This window comes from Dryobates pubescens, chromosome 23 (assembly GCF_014839835.1).
Source record: "Dryobates pubescens isolate bDryPub1 chromosome 23, bDryPub1.pri, whole genome shotgun sequence".
Classification (NCBI taxonomy): domain Eukaryota; kingdom Metazoa; phylum Chordata; class Aves; order Piciformes; family Picidae; genus Dryobates; species Dryobates pubescens.
This window is the reverse complement of record NC_071634.1, coordinates 15,740,617-15,755,198: the sequence shown is the minus strand read 5'-3', so window position 1 is coordinate 15,755,198 and position 14,582 is coordinate 15,740,617. Positions and strand designations below refer to the sequence as shown.

The 14,582-nt window shown below is 58.7% G+C and overlaps 1 protein-coding gene across 1 annotated transcript in view; it reads left to right on the top strand.

The window, feature by feature from the left end:
* The window catches only part of DCTN1 (dynactin subunit 1), a 51,904-nt gene that overhangs the window by 28,957 nt on the left and 8,365 nt on the right, over positions 1-14,582 (top strand). Inside the window, exons 9-20 of the mRNA XM_054172229.1 lie at positions 1,903-2,100; positions 3,303-3,507; positions 4,840-4,918; positions 5,811-5,970; positions 6,668-6,772; positions 7,471-7,662; positions 8,922-9,038; positions 10,186-10,338; positions 10,752-10,912; positions 12,275-12,443; positions 13,508-13,576; positions 14,447-14,509. Coding sequence (XP_054028204.1) covers positions 1,903-2,100; positions 3,303-3,507; positions 4,840-4,918; positions 5,811-5,970; positions 6,668-6,772; positions 7,471-7,662; positions 8,922-9,038; positions 10,186-10,338; positions 10,752-10,912; positions 12,275-12,443; positions 13,508-13,576; positions 14,447-14,509 — 1,671 coding nt within the window. The remainder of the gene's footprint in view (positions 1-1,902; positions 2,101-3,302; positions 3,508-4,839; positions 4,919-5,810; positions 5,971-6,667; positions 6,773-7,470; positions 7,663-8,921; positions 9,039-10,185; positions 10,339-10,751; positions 10,913-12,274; positions 12,444-13,507; positions 13,577-14,446; positions 14,510-14,582) is intronic.

The window sequence follows — 14,582 nt, the reverse complement described above, 5'->3', positions numbered from 1 at the left end:
AGCTTCTTGCCTTGGTGCTGTTCCAGTGGTGGTTCCCTTCCTGGGTGGGTGGCTCTCCGGTTACAGCAGAGCCCTCTAGAGACACAGGGCCAGCTCTGGATGGATTTTACAGCAGCTCCAGTCTACATTTTCCCTAACAGCTGGGGGGTGTGACCCCTGAGGAAGCTGTGTGCACATCTGCTTGGAAACCTCCAGCCCCTGTGGCTTTTGCATATGCTGGCTGTCCTTTCAGCCACTGTGGGCTGCAGATGATGCTCCAGGAGCCAGCTGCAGGTCTGTGTCACTGTGCAGCTGTCCCTGGGCCATTGCATACAGGTGTTAGTGTCCTCCTCAGGCTGTAGCTTCTGGAATCATGGAACTGTTCAGGTTGGAAAACACCTTTAAGCTCATGGAGTCCAACCCTTAACCCAGCACTGCCAGGGCACCACTGAGCCCTGGCCCTCAGCACCACAGCTCCAGGACTTTGAAACCCCTCCAGAGATGGGGACTCCATCTCTGCCCTGGGCAGCCTGGGCCAGGGTTTCACAACCCTTTTGGGGAAGAAATTGTTCCTCATGTCCTACCTAAACCTCCCCAGGCAAAACTTGAGGCAGATTCCTCTCATCCTGTCAGTTGTTCCTTGGGAGAAGAGCCTGACTCCCACCTGGCTCCAGCCTCCTTTCAGGGAATTGCAGGGAGCCACAAGGTAAGGCTGGTTTCATGGTGACTCCCAAATGCCCCTAGAGCAGCAAAGGTGAGTCCAGAGGGGTGCTGCCCAGCACCTGTCTTGCTGCAGGTGAGAGGCCAGAAAAGCCTTGGAGAGAGAGGGGCCTTGTGCTGCCTGGTGTGGGGCACAGCAGAGCCCAGGGCAGGGTTGGAGGATTCCAGGGTTTTAGGCTTGTACCTGGCTGCCCCAGGGTGACAGTGGGGACCTCTGTACACTGCTCTGCTGTGCTCCATGAGGAGGGCCTGGGGGAGGAGCACAGTGACCAGAGGGTTTGAGGTGCACCCCATGTGTGTGTGTGAGCACATTGTGAGTCCCTCACTAACAACTAACTCCACTGGATGTCTGCACCTTGGGTTGGTGCAGCCTTTCTGCAGGATCCTGTTCTGTCCATGGGGACCTGAGCCTTGCATGCTGTGGCTCTGCTCAGAGCAGGAGGAGGGAGGGAGGTAGGGAGGGCTGCTGAGGGGAGAACCTGGCCATGCCATGTTCTTGAAGGGAGTTGGGCTGGCTTGTTTTAAAGGATTCAGGCACCCAGAGAGCCCAGTGAGGGTAAAAGGAGGACAGGCTGAGGGAGCTGGGGCTGTTCAGCCTGGGGAAGAGGTCTCCAGGGAGACCTAATAGAGACCTTCAGTACCTGAAGGGGGCTACAAGAAGGGTGGAGAGAGACTGTTTGCAAAGGCCTGCAGGGACAGGATGAGGGACAAGGGCAGAGCAGATTTAGATTGGATGTTAGGAACAAGTTCTGCACCATGAGGGTGGTGGAACACCAGAACAGGTTGCCCAGGGAGGTGGTTGGGGCTCCATCCCTGCAGATATTCAAGGTGAGGCTGGACAGGGCTCTGGGCAACCTGATGTGGTTGAGGATGTCCCTGCTGAGTGCCCAGGGGGTTGGACTGGATGACCTTTGGAGGTCCCTTCCAACCCAGACCGTTCTGTGACTCTGCTCAGGAGCTTTTGGCAGCCCAGAAGGTTCTGCCAGGGTGCTGGGGGACTCCTGCCACACCTCGTGTGTGCAGTGAAGGCCCAGAGGCTGAACTGACAGGTGGGGTCTGCAGCTGCAGAGGGCTGCTCTTCTTGAAGGTGCCCCAGAAACCATGCCACAGTGCAGGGCCAGGTTCCCTGAGGGTTAAATGAGTGCCCCTGGAGCTCAAAGGGAGCTGCTGCTCCTCTTGGTGATTCTTGGTTTGATGTTGTAGGAGGAGGAGAATCTCCGCTCTCAAGTCAGGGACCTGGAGGAGAAGCTGGAAACTCTGAAGATAAAGAGAAATGAAGACAAAGCAAAGCTTAAAGAGCTGGAGAAGTACAAGATCCAGCTGGAGCAGGTGCAGGAATGGAAGAGCAAAATGCAGGAGCAGCAGGCTGATCTCCAGAAGCGTTTGAAGGAGGCCAAGAAGGTGAGTGGCCCCTGGGAGCTGGGCAGCTCCTGTCCTGGGGCTGGCAAAGGGAGAGCTGGGCCCAGGGCTAGCTCAGCTGCTGCAAACCTGTGTGAGAGGCTCTTGTGCAGGGTAAGAGGAGCTGACATTAGAGGTGGTTTGCTTTGATAGCTGGAGATGAAGAGTGTGATGGTTGAGGAGCAAGGCTCACACCTCAACTTGCAGGCACGAGCAGCCCTGTGCCTCTGGCTTAATCTGCTGCTGCAGGCCACCAGCACTGTAGGAGGGCACCAGTCACACTCCAGACCTGCTGGTAAAGCACCAGTCCCACCTTCAAAAGCTTAAGTAAAGCTCTTGGAGATGTTGCAGCTGACTTCCTACAGAAGTGCCCTCCTGGAGCTTTAGGACTGTGGCTGTGTGTTGAGGTTTCAGATCCACCTGAGAGAGCCAGGCCATAGGAAGAGGCTCCCTGGTGATCCTGTGGGGTCTGCTGACTGGGCAGCCTGGGCTTTCCTGCTGTCCCTGGATCTCTGGAATGATGTTTGGAATGGCCACCCCTGCCTGGTAGAGGCCCTGAGCTTGTCTTTGACTCTTCACTGTTTGAGGAGCAGCAGCTTGTTCTTCCTCTTGCTTCTGGATTACACTGAAGCAACAGAGAAGGATAAATCTTGGAATCCTTTGGGTTGGAAGAGGCCTTTAAGCTCATGGAGTCTCCAACCCTTAACCCAGCACTGCCAGGTCATGACTAAACCATGTCCCTCAGCACCACACCTACATGACTGAGAAACCCCTCCAGGGATGGAGACTCCACCACTGCCCTGGGCAGCCTGGGCCAGGCCTTGGCAACCCTCGAGGGGAAGAAAATGTTCCTCATGTCCAACCTAAGCCTCCCCTGGTGCCACCTGAGGCAGAGTCCCTAGTGTTTGATTGCTCCAGTCCAAGCTGGTGTATTTGCTTTCATCTCTGCCTCTCCTTGCCTGCAGCTGCTTTTCTGCTGGGCTCTGCTGTGGGTGGGAAGCTGTGGAGCAGGGCAGAGGCTCCAGGGCAGTTGGAGCACCCTGGGCCTTCCCATCTCGGCCCAGATAAGCTGCTGCTAGTGGGACTTGATCCTCCTTGGGGATGAGAGGCAGTTGTTTGAGGCCCATTGTCTGTGAGAGGATCTGTCCTGGAAGAGAGAGCCTGGGGCTCCCAGGGGCTGCTCACCCACATGTGCTTGACCCCAGGAAGCCAAAGATGCCCTGGAGGCCAAGGAGCGCTACATGGAGGAGATGGCAGACACGGCTGATGCCATCGAGATGGCAACCCTGGACAAGGAGATGGCAGAGGAGAGAGCAGAGTCCCTGCAGCAGGAGGTGGACTCCCTGAAAGAGAAGGTGGAATACCTCACCATGGACCTGGAGATCCTGAAGCATGAGATTGAAGAGAAAGGTGAGGAAGGGGCAGCTGTGTGCTGGTCTCAGCCTGGGTCCCACCGCGCAAGGGAGCTCCTCGCTGCGGGGAGAGCACTGCTGTGCTCTGGAGAGCACTGCACTGGAGCAGTGATGCCTCCTCACTGCTGGTTGTGGTGGCACTGAGGCTTTGCCTCTGTGCTTCCCAAGCAGCCTTAGAGACTTTGTGCTGCATTCCCAGCCCTGCTCAGTGGGAGCAGTTGTGACCATCACACGTGGGCAGGGAAGCAGCAGCTCAGAGTTGTCTTCTCTTGGCTTTCAGCCTCGTGGAGAAGGCAGAGGTGGAGCTGCTGACTGTTCCTCTCCTGGGCTTGAAGGGGCTCAGGGTTAGAGTGATAGAATCACAGAATTGCTTGGGTTGGAAAAGACCTTCAGGATCATCAAGTCCAACCCCTAACCCAGCACTGCCAGGTCACCACCAAACCATGGCCCTCAGCACCACACCTGCACAGCTCTGAAACTCCTCCAGGGATGGAGACTTCACCACTGCCCTGGGCAGCCTGGGCCAGGCCTTGATAACCCTTTTGGGGAAGAAATTGCTCCTCATGTCCAACCTAAACCTCTCCTGGCACAACTTGATGCCCTTTCCTCTTGTTCTGTCAAGTTGTTTTGATAGGTGTCCTTCTCCCTGGAGAAGGTAGATCCCACCCCAGGAGCTGTGTGACTGGGGCAGACTTTATGTAGGAGGCAACACAACAGCTTTTGTTGCTCCCTGCCCCAGCTCTGCCCCAAGCACAGCTCCCAAACCCCACTGCATTTACCCTGCAGGACCAGTGGTGATTGCCCTGCAGCCTCTTGGCTCTTGGGGTTCAAAGTTACACCCAGAAGAGGCCAAGCCACCATTAAACCCTTGCAGGGTTGGCTGGAAACAGACTCAGACTTGTGGAAGCAGCAGCTGACTGGGCAGGCTGAGGAAGGTGATGTGTTGAGGGGTTAGGAAGATGTGGGAAGGACAGGAGTGACCTGCAGGGAGATGTGGAAGTGTCTTTGGGTTGGGTTTGCTTGCACCAAGCTGTGAGGGCCAGGAGGGAGCACTCCAGCCAGCTGTGAGTCTGCCACTGCCTGGTGTCTCAGGCCCAGTCTGCAAGGTGGTCCTTCACCTGCACTAGGAGTTCTTCTACTGGTAGTTCTTCATCTGCACTGGATGGCTTTGAGGGCATCAGGGGCAAGCTCCCAGCCTTCAAGCACCAGTGCTGTGCAGCAGGCTCCGGCTCTGGCTCAGGAGAGGGACTGAGGTGTTGCCCTCGCTGCTGCTGGCAGAGCTGGCTCTGTGGGCTGCAGCCCAGGCACACAATGTTTGCTTTCACTGCAGGCTCAGATGGAGCAGCCTCCAGTTACCAGGTCAAACAGCTGGAAGAGCAGAATGCAAGACTCAAGGAAGCCCTTGTGAGGTAGGACACCACTTGTGTTCTCCAGAGGCTGGAGGGCTGCCCATGAAGTTCCTTCCCAGAGCATCTCACACACAGCAGTTTGCATCAGAGCACTGAGCCAAATCCTTCTCCAGAGCAGCTGCTGGTCCAACCATCAGCTCTGGGACTGCTCCTGAGCTCTGGTGCTCCTTTAAGCACGTGCCAGAGAAGGGAGAGTCTCCTGTCACTGCAGAAAAAGAGCCACTTCAGAAAGCTCCTGTGCTTCATCTCTCCATGTACACAGTGCTCTGCTCCTCCAGCACAGCCACAGGTTTATCCAAGCAACCTGGACAGGGCCCAGACTCCTCCTGTTTAGGTCATCCTGCTTCAGGTTGCTGCCTTTCCCTGGGCAAGGCCAGGGCTTGGGGCTCTGGGGCTTTTCTCTCTGGAAGTTTTGTCCTGGAGGTTCAGACCTTTGGTGACCACCCCACTGCTGCTGCCTCTCTTCAGTGTGCACAGGATGCTGTGTGGTCTTTGGTGCAGCCACCAGCTCAAAGCCAGCTGTTCCTGTAGGCCAGGAGCAGGTGGAAGAGGTGCAAGCATCCCCTCCTGAGAGGAAACACAAGAAAGTGCCTTGCAGGGACGTCCAAAGCAGTGTGTTTGGGGCAGGAGGTAGAAGGTCCATGTGAGAGATGCCCCAGCACTTGCAGACCCTGGGCCATAGGTGTTTTGGGGCTGTGGGGGCTGTTCATGCAGGGGCCTCATCACAGAGTCATGCAGTTTAGGTTGGAAGAGACCTTGAAGCTCATCAAGTCCAACTATTAACCCAGCACTGCTAGGTCACTCCTGGCCCTCAGCACCACTGCTTCAGGCTCTGCTGCCCTGGTACCTGGCTCTCTGCTGGGCTGTGATGGGTCTGCTTGCTCTCTCTCAGGATGAGAGACTTGTCTGCCTCAGAGAAGCAGGAGCATGTGAAGCTCCAAAAGCAAATGGAGAAGAAGAACACCGAGCTGGAGTCCCTGAGACAGCAGAGGGAGAAGCTGCAGGAGGAGGTGAAGCAGGCAGAGAAAACGGTTGATGAGCTGAAGGAGCAGGTGAGGGCCCTGGGGAGGGGATGGGCAGGGAGGGAGGTCTGTGGTCATTTGGAGCATGGAGCAGCTTCTGTAAGGCAGCATGGGGACACCCCCTGGGACAGGTGTCTGGAGAGCTGTGCTTGGGGATAGCACTGCAGGGGCTGACACTTCAGAGTCCCTGCCCCGAGGCAAACCTCGTTCCAGCAGTGGAGTTGCTGCTCTCTGCTTGGCCAGGGGGTGGCTCTTGAGCACAGGAGATGCAATCACAGAGCCGTTTTGGTTGGAAGAGACCTTTTAAGATCCTCGAGTCCAACCATTAACCCATCACTGCCAGCTCACCACCAAACCAGGGCCCTCAGCACCCTGGTGGCCTCCACTGGACTCTCTCCAGTAGTTCCTTGTCTCTCTCGAACTGGAGGGCCCAGGTCTAGACCCAGCACTCCAGATGCGGCCTCCCCAGGGCAGAGTAGAGGTGGAGGAGAACCTCCCTTGACCTGCTGGCCACACTGTTCCTAATGTACCCCAGGAGACCATTGACCTCCTTGGCCACAAGAGCACATTGCTGGCTCGTGGGCAGCTTCTCCACCAGCGTGGGGAGGTGGATTCGTCAGCCGCGCCCCACAGCTCAGGCTGAGCCCTCAGCGCTGGACAAGGACTTCTGAGCTGCTTGCTGCAGTGTGAGCTCCAGCCTGGAGCCTGATGTGGGGTGGCCTTGCAGGTGGATGCTGCTTTGGGTGCTGAAGAGATGGTGGAGACTCTGACAGAGAGAAACTTGGACCTGGAGGAGAAGGTCCGGGAACTGCGCGAGACCGTTGGGGACCTGGTAAGATAAACTGCCCTGGGGAGGGAGCTGGTGCTGGAGGGCTTGTGCCAGAGGGCTTGTGCCCCTGGCTCCTTGCCTGGGCTGCCCTGGGGAGGGAGCTGGTGCTGGAGGGCTTGTGCCAGAGGGCTTGTGCCCCTGGCTCCTTGCCTGGGCTGCCCTGGGGAGGGAGCTGGTGCTGGAGGGCTTGTGCCAGAGGGCTTGTGCCCCTGGCTCCTTGCCTGGGCTGCCCTGGGGAGGGAGCTGGTGCTGGAGGGCTTGTGCCAGAGGGCTTGTGCCCCTGGCTCCGTGCCTGGGCTGCCCTGGGGAGGGAGCTGGTGCTGGAGGGCTTGTGCCCCTGGCTCCTTGCCTGGGCTGCCCTGGGGAGGGAGCTGGTGCTGGAGGGCTTGTGCCACTGGCTCCTTGCCTGGGCTGCCCTGGGGAGGGAGCTGGTGCTGGAGGGCTTGTGCCCCTGGCTCCTTGCCTGGGCTGCCCTGGGGGCTGGTCCGGCTGGCTGCCGGGCAGCCAAGGCACTCGGGGCGCTGGGGACTGCCTGGCAGCACCGCCAGGGGGCGCTGGGCCCCCTCCCTGCAGCGCTTGCTGTCGGCGCCGCTTCTGAGCGCCGCAGCCCTGCCGGGCGCCCCCTGCGCTGCCCTGCGGCTCGCCGGGCCGGCACACGAGCCTGTCCGTGCGCGTAACCCCGAGCTGCCGTGCCTTGGCAGGAAGCCATGAACGAGATGAACGACGAGCTGCAGGAGAACGCCCGGGAGACCGAGCTGGAGCTGCGGGAGCAGCTGGACATGGCCACCGCCAGGGTGCGGCAGGCCGAGAAGCGCGTGGAGGCGGCGCAGGAGACCGTGGCCGACTACCAGCAGACCATCAAGAAGTACAGAGAGCTCACAGCACACCTGCAGGTGTGGCCCTTTGCTGCCCTGCCCTCCCTGGGGCAGCTGCTGAGCCTTGGGGAGCCAGCCTGGGGGACAGGAGAGCCAAGCGTGCGTGGGCAAGAGCCTTCCTGGAGGAGGTGACCCCTGGGGACCGCTGCTCTTGTGGCACAGATGGGTGACCACAGAACCCCAGGGTGGGGAGGGCTGGAAGTGATCTCTGGGGATTATCTGGTCCAAACCCCTGCTAAAGCAGGGGCACCCACAGCAGCTTGCCCAGGATCACAGTGTCCAGGTGGGTTTGGAACCTCTCCAGACAAAGAGACTCCACAACCTCTCTGGGCAGCCTGAGACAGGGCTCCAGCACCCTCACAGCAAAGAACTTTCTCCTCATGTTCAAGTGGAACCTCCTGGGTTCCAGTTCATGCCTGTTGCCCCTTGTCCTGTCACTGGGCACCACTGGAAAGAGCCTGGCTCCCTCCTCTTGCCCCCTGCCTTGCTGAGCATTGTTCAGATCCCCTCTCAGGTTGCTCTTCTCCAGGCTCCACAACCCCAGGGCTGGAACATCACTATGAGGAGGAAAGGCTGAGAGCCTCCAGTCTCTCCTGGACTCCCTCCAGTAGTTCCCTGTCTCTTGAACTGGGGAGCTCAGAGCTGGACCCAGTACTCCACATGTGGCCTCCCTAGGGCAGAGTAAAGGGGGAGGAAAATCTCCCTTGACCTTGCAGGTCACACTTTTCTAGAGGCACCCCAGGAGACCTTCTGGGCTCATGGTGAGCTTGTTACCCACAGCCTGGAGTGCAGGTTCCTGATGGAGCTGTCCTGGGAACCCCCAGCAGTACCAGAGTTGTTGTGACCTCTGGCAGCCCTGCCTGGCCCTCAGCCTGTGTCCAGATGGGGCTGGCAGAGCCTCTGCTGAAGTCAGCTCTGTAAATATTTGGGAGCACAGGGTTGTTCCAGCCTCTCACTGCACTGGGCTGCTTGGGAACCGAGTCCTGGACAGGAGAGAGCAGCATGGGGCTGTTGCAGCTCTGGGCTGGGTCCCCTGGGTCTGTGCTGGCAGTGGGAGGAGCTGGGGGGTGAGCCTGGCTTGGCTCCTTGGCTTTCACACTGCGTGCAGTCAGCCGAGCCTTCGGGAAGCTCTTGTGTTCCTCTCCCCTCCATCCATCACTGTGTGTGCTGCACAAGGAGCCCTGGTGCTCCCTGAGGCAGGGCTGTGGGGAGGTGAGCTGTGGGGGTGTGAGGTCACACATCTCCTCCAGGCTCTGTCTCATCTCTCCTGTGCCCAGGACGTGAACCGAGAGCTCATGAGTCAGCAGGAAGCCTCTGCCGAGAAGCAGCAGCAGCCTCCCCCCGAGATGTTTGACTTCAAGATTAAATTTGCAGAGACAAAAGCCCATGCTAAGGTAGGGCCAGCACCAGAGCTCTGCACCAGCCCCGGGGGCTGAGCAGGATGTGTCCTTTCCCCTGTGGGGGGCTTCATCAAGTAGAGCAGCTTAATGGAGAGGAAAAACATCTCCTCCGCTCCTCCTGGGTGCTTTGTGTGCCAGTGGGGGTGGTGTGGGCTGTGCAGAGCCTCCCCTGCTCTGCTCCTGGCCACAGTGCAACCAAAAGGCCCTGAGAGATCCTCATTCTGCTGCTGCCCATCAGGGGAGCTGGACTCTCACTGCTGTTAACCCAGCACTGCCAGGACACCACTGAACCATGGCCCTCAGCACCACACAAACGTGGCTTTGAAAGCCCTCCAGGGATGGGGACTCCACCACAGCCCTGAGCAGCCTGGGCCAGGCCTTGACAGCCCTCAAGGGGAAGAAATTGTTCCTCATGTTCAATCCAAGAATGTTCAGCCTTCCTGGACTCCTCTGCCCTTTCAGGGCTGCTTCCCAATCAGGTTCCTAAACAGATCCAACCTGCTTTCCAGCAGTCCAAGGTGGAAGTTCTGCTGCCCCCACCTCTCCCCCTTAACTTCTCCAAGAGCTGAGAACTCAACCATTTCACAATCACTGTGCCCCAAAACACCTTCACAGAATCACAGAACTGTCAGGGCTGGAAGGGACCTCAAGGCTCAGCCAGTTCCAATCCCCTGCCATGGGCAGGGACACCTCACACTGCAGCAGGTTGCTCACAGCCACATCCAGCCTGGCCTTCAAAACCTCCATGGATGAGGCTTCCACCACCTCCCTGGGCAGCCTGTGCCAGTCTCTCACCACCCTCCTGGGGAACAACTTCTTCCTCACATCCAATCTCAGTCTCCCCATTTCTAGTTTTGTTCCATCCCCCCAGTCCTATCCCTCCCTGACACCCTCAAAAGTCCCTCCCCAGCTTTCTTGTAGCCCCCTGCAGATCCTGGAAGGCCACAGTGAGGTTTCCCTGGAGCCTTCTCCTCTCCAGCCTGCACAGCCCCAGCTCCCTCAGCCTGCCCTCACCGGAGGGCAGCTCCAGCTCCTCCTCGTGGCCAAGCCCGTGTCGGTCCGGGAGCGGCAGGGCCGGCGGGGAGGCTGTCCCAGCTGCCCCTGCTGGCCGGAGCTGAGCTGTGCTGTGCCGTGTCTGCAGGCCATCGAGATGGAGCTGCGGCAGATGGAGGTGCAGCAGGCCAACCGCCACCTCGCGCTCCTCACCTCCTTCATGCCCGACAGCTTCCTGCGCCACGGAGGGGACCACGACTGCGTGCTGGTGCTGCTGCTCATCCCTCGCCTCATCTGCAAGGTGTGGTGGCTGCCTGCAGCAGGCTGCCTGGGAGATGCCCCCCCTCAGACCCCCCCAACACAAACTTGCCAGACTGAAGCTGTGTTTGTGATCTACAAACGGCACAAGAGCCACCCCCTGGGCACACCAGGGGGCTCCTAGCAGCTTCCCCACTCCCTGCTCCCTACCCCCCTGTATGTGATAGAGGAGAGGAAAGAGCAGCTGTGGCACTGGTGGCTCAGGGCTCCCGGTTCAGGCAGGGCTGGGGGGTGTGAGCCTGGGTGCCACAGCAGTGGCCAGGGGGTTACTCCCCTTCTGTTGTGCAGAAGACCTGCCTTGGGGGGGGGGGGGAGAGTTTGGCCGGTCTGTGGCCGAGCAGAACAGCTCAGAGCAAGCTTGGGGAGGCTCTGAAGGTTTGTCCTCTCCTCTTCCAGGCTGAGCTGATCAGCAAACAGGCTCAGGAGAAGTTTGATCTGAACGAGAACTGCGCCGAGCGCAGCGGGCTGCGGGGAGCGGCGGGCGAGCAGCTGAGCTTCGCTGCTGGCCTGGTTTATTCCCTCAGCCTGCTGCAGGCCACCCTGCACAAATATGAACAGTGAGTACCCAGCCCTGCTCCTCACCCCCCGTGGCAGCAGGGAGGAGGAGCTCAGCAGCCTCCTAGCAGGGCTGTCCCTCTGCGGGGAAAGAGGTTTGGGATCTCTCACTGCCTTGTGAGAGGAGGGTTTGCTTCTCCTCTAGCTCCTTCCTTGTTTTCCTCCCAAGAACTGGCACATGCAGGGAGCCAGTTCTCTGGCACATGTTGCTCATCTTTCAGCTGTGACCATGGCTTGAGGCCAGGAGTAAACTGGCTGCACAGATTTTTGTGTCTGCCCTGCCAGGAGATAGAATCATGGAATGCAGAAACGTTTAGGCTGGGAAAGGCCTTGAAAGCTGTTGAGCCCAACCCTTAGCCCAGCACTGCCAGGTCACCACCAAACCATGGCCCTCAGCACCACAGCTCCACAGCTCTGAAATCCCTCCAGGGATGAGGACTCCACCACTGGCCTAGGCCAGGCATTGGCAGCCCTTTTGGGGAAGAAATTGTTCCTCATGTCCAAGCTAAGCCTCCCCTGGTGCAACCTGAGGCTGTTTCCTCTCATCCTGCCACTTGTTCCCTGGGAGAAGAGACCAACTCCCACCTGGCTCCTTTCAGGGAGTTGTAGAGAGCCAGAAGGTCTCTTCTCAGCCTCCTTTTCTCCAGACTACCCAACCCCACTTCCCTCAGCTGCTCTTCACAACACCTGTGCTCTAGACCCTTCACCATCTTCATTGCCCTTCTTTAGATGTGCCACAGTCTCTTGCTGACCTGGATTGCATCCAGGCTTGACTCTGGGCTTTAGTTGCCCAGAGCAGGCTCCTCCCTGCAGCCCAATGCCCTCTTCCACCAGTGCCTAAGGCTTAGTCTGGTGTGGAAGGTTTCACAGAGCATCATCCTGACTGTTTGATGAGTGTGAGGCTGTCCCTGACAGCACCACGGGGCTGGGGCCTTCCTTGGTGACTGGGAAATGCCATCAGGCACCAGAATGGCTGTGGCCAAGGAGAGGTCTCACCTTGAGGCTTTGCTCCCAGGAAGGTGGCCCAGTTTGAACCAGGGTGCTGAGAGATCCCCTTGCTGACGACCTCACAGAGTCTTCTGCCTCCATCACTAGTCCTGGCCTAGAGAGCTGAGTGGTTTTCTGTCCTGGAGCTCCCTTCCCCTGGGACAAGGAACCTGTCTCCTGCCCTGGTTTGCTGCAGATCTGTTGACCTTCATTCACTGCTCTCTAGCTACAGAGCCCCTTGGGATGTCCAGCTGGCGATCCCAGGAGGAGTTGCAGTGGTCTGAGATGGGCTCCCAGCAGCAAAACCCTTGCAGATGCTGTCTGGAGCACCCTCCCATCCCAGCCAAAGCCCCCATGTGTGTGTGTTCCACTGGCAGGGCCCTCAACAAGTGCAGTGTGGAGGTGTACAAGAAGGTGGGGATGCTGTACCCCGAGATGAGCGTGCACGAGCGCTCCCTCGACTTCCTGATCGAGCTGCTGCACAAGGACCAGCTGGATGAGACAGTCAACGTGGAGCCCCTCACCAAAGCCATCAAGTACTACCAGGTATGGCCACGGAGCCAAGGGGGGCTGGCCAAGCCTGGGCTGTTCCTGGGGAGCTGGTGCAGCCTCACCAGTGCTCACAGGGTGTTAGGGGTTGGAAGGCACCTCTGGAGGTCCTCGAGTCCAACCCCCCTGCCAGAGCAGGAGCAGAGGATCCAATCCAGCACAGGTCACACAGGAACACATCCAGATGGGGCTGGAAAGGCTCCAGAGAAGGAGGCTCCACAACCTCTCTGAGGAGCCTGTTCCAGGGATTTCTGACCCTTATGGTAAAAAAGTTCCTCCTCATGTTGAGGTGGAGCCTCCTGTGCTGGAGTTTCTATCCATTGCTCCTTGGCCTGTCACAGGCACAACTGAGCAGAGCCTGTCCCTGTGCCCTCCCTCCTGACCCCCAGCCCTCAGATATTGATAAACATTGATTAAATCCCCTCTCAGTCCTCTCCAGCCTGAACAGCCCCAGGGCTCTCAGCACCTCCTCACAGGGCAGTGCTCCAGGCCCTTAGTCATCCTGGTAGCTCTCTGTTGGACTCACTCCAGCAGATCCCTGTCCCTCTTGAACTGGGCAGCCCAAAACTAGATGCAATATTCCAGGTGTGGCCTCACCAGGGCAGAGTAGAGGGGGAGGAGAACCTCCCTCCAGCTGCTGGAGACAGTGCCCTGGGGCATGGTGTTCCTGTGGCACACTGACAAGCTCACTGGTAGCACTTTCCCATGGATGATTCCACCTCTGGGGCACACAGGACTTGAGCCTGTGGCTGTGTTCCCTGGGGGCTGGGTTCTCTGTCCCTGGGAGGATGCAGGCTGAGGGGATGTGGTTCTCCCATCCTATGTTTCAACCTCTGAGCTGCAGGTCAGGGTTGCTGAGGCTTTGAGTGAGGGGCCACCAGCTCTTTGGGAGGGGCTCTGGTGGGAGTCACTGCAAGAGTTCACTTCCAGTCAGGAATTAGCCCAAGCCCTGGCTGCCTGAGGGCTTTTGTTGTGCATTTCCTCACCTGCTGGGCTGGTTTGAGTCTGTGGTGGAAGTGTTTCAGGGGTGCTGAGCTCTGCTGCTCTCCTTCTCCACCCAGCATCTGTACAGCATCCACCTGGCTGACCAGGCTGAAGACTGCACCTTGCAGCTGGCTGACCACATCAAGGTGAGGTGGGGAAGGGTAACCTGACCCTTCCCATGTCACTTGTTTTCTCTCTTTACCCTTTCTGCCCCCCACCCTGAGTCCATTCTCCAAGGGCAGTGCCAGTGTCCTGTCCCAGCCCCTGTCCTGTCCCCAAAACCTGTTCTCATCCTGGACTTGTGGCAGGGTGGTGCAGAGAGGGCCTGTCCTGAAGCACCTGAGACCAAACAGAGTCATGGAATCACAGAATTGGTTTGGTTGGTAAAGATCTTTAGCATCATGGAGTCCAAGCCTTAGCCCAGCACTGCCAGGGCACCACTGAGCCCTGGCCCTCAGCACCACAGCTCCACAGCTTTGAAACCCCTCCAGGGATGGGGACTCCAGCACTGCCCTGGGCAGCTTGTTCCAGCTGGGGAAGAAATTGCTCCTGTCCAACATAAACCTCTGCTGGTGCAACTTGAGGCCATGTCCTCTTGTCCTGTTGCTTGTCCCTTGGGAGAAGAGACCAACCCCCAGCTGGCTGCAGCCTCCTCTCAGGGAGCTGCCGAGAGCCAGGAGGTCTCCCCTCAGCCTCCTCTTCTCCAGGCTGAACAACCCCAGGCTCCTCAGCTGCCCCTCACTCACAAGTCTTGTGCTCTAGACCTTTCACCAGCTTTGCTGCCCTTCTTTTGGTCACACTCCAGCCCCTCAATGTCCTTCTTGGAGTGTGGGGCCCAAAACTGAACCGAATATTCGAGGTGCAGCCTCAGTGGTACCCAGTGCAGAGGGATGATCACTGCCCTGCTCCTGCTGGCCACACTGCTGCTGATACAAGCCCCACATTGCCCCAGAGCAGCCCCCTCACTGGTCTCTGCCTTGCCCTGAGCTGATGGCCCCCATCTCTGTGCTCTGCAGTTCACCCAGAGTGCCTTGGACTGCATGGGGGTGGAGGTGTGCCGGCTGCGATCCTTCCTGCAGGTAGGACAGGCTGGGGCTGGCTCTGAGCGGGGAGGGGGTGGCTTCCCCTCAGCTTCTGTCCTTTGTGTGAGCT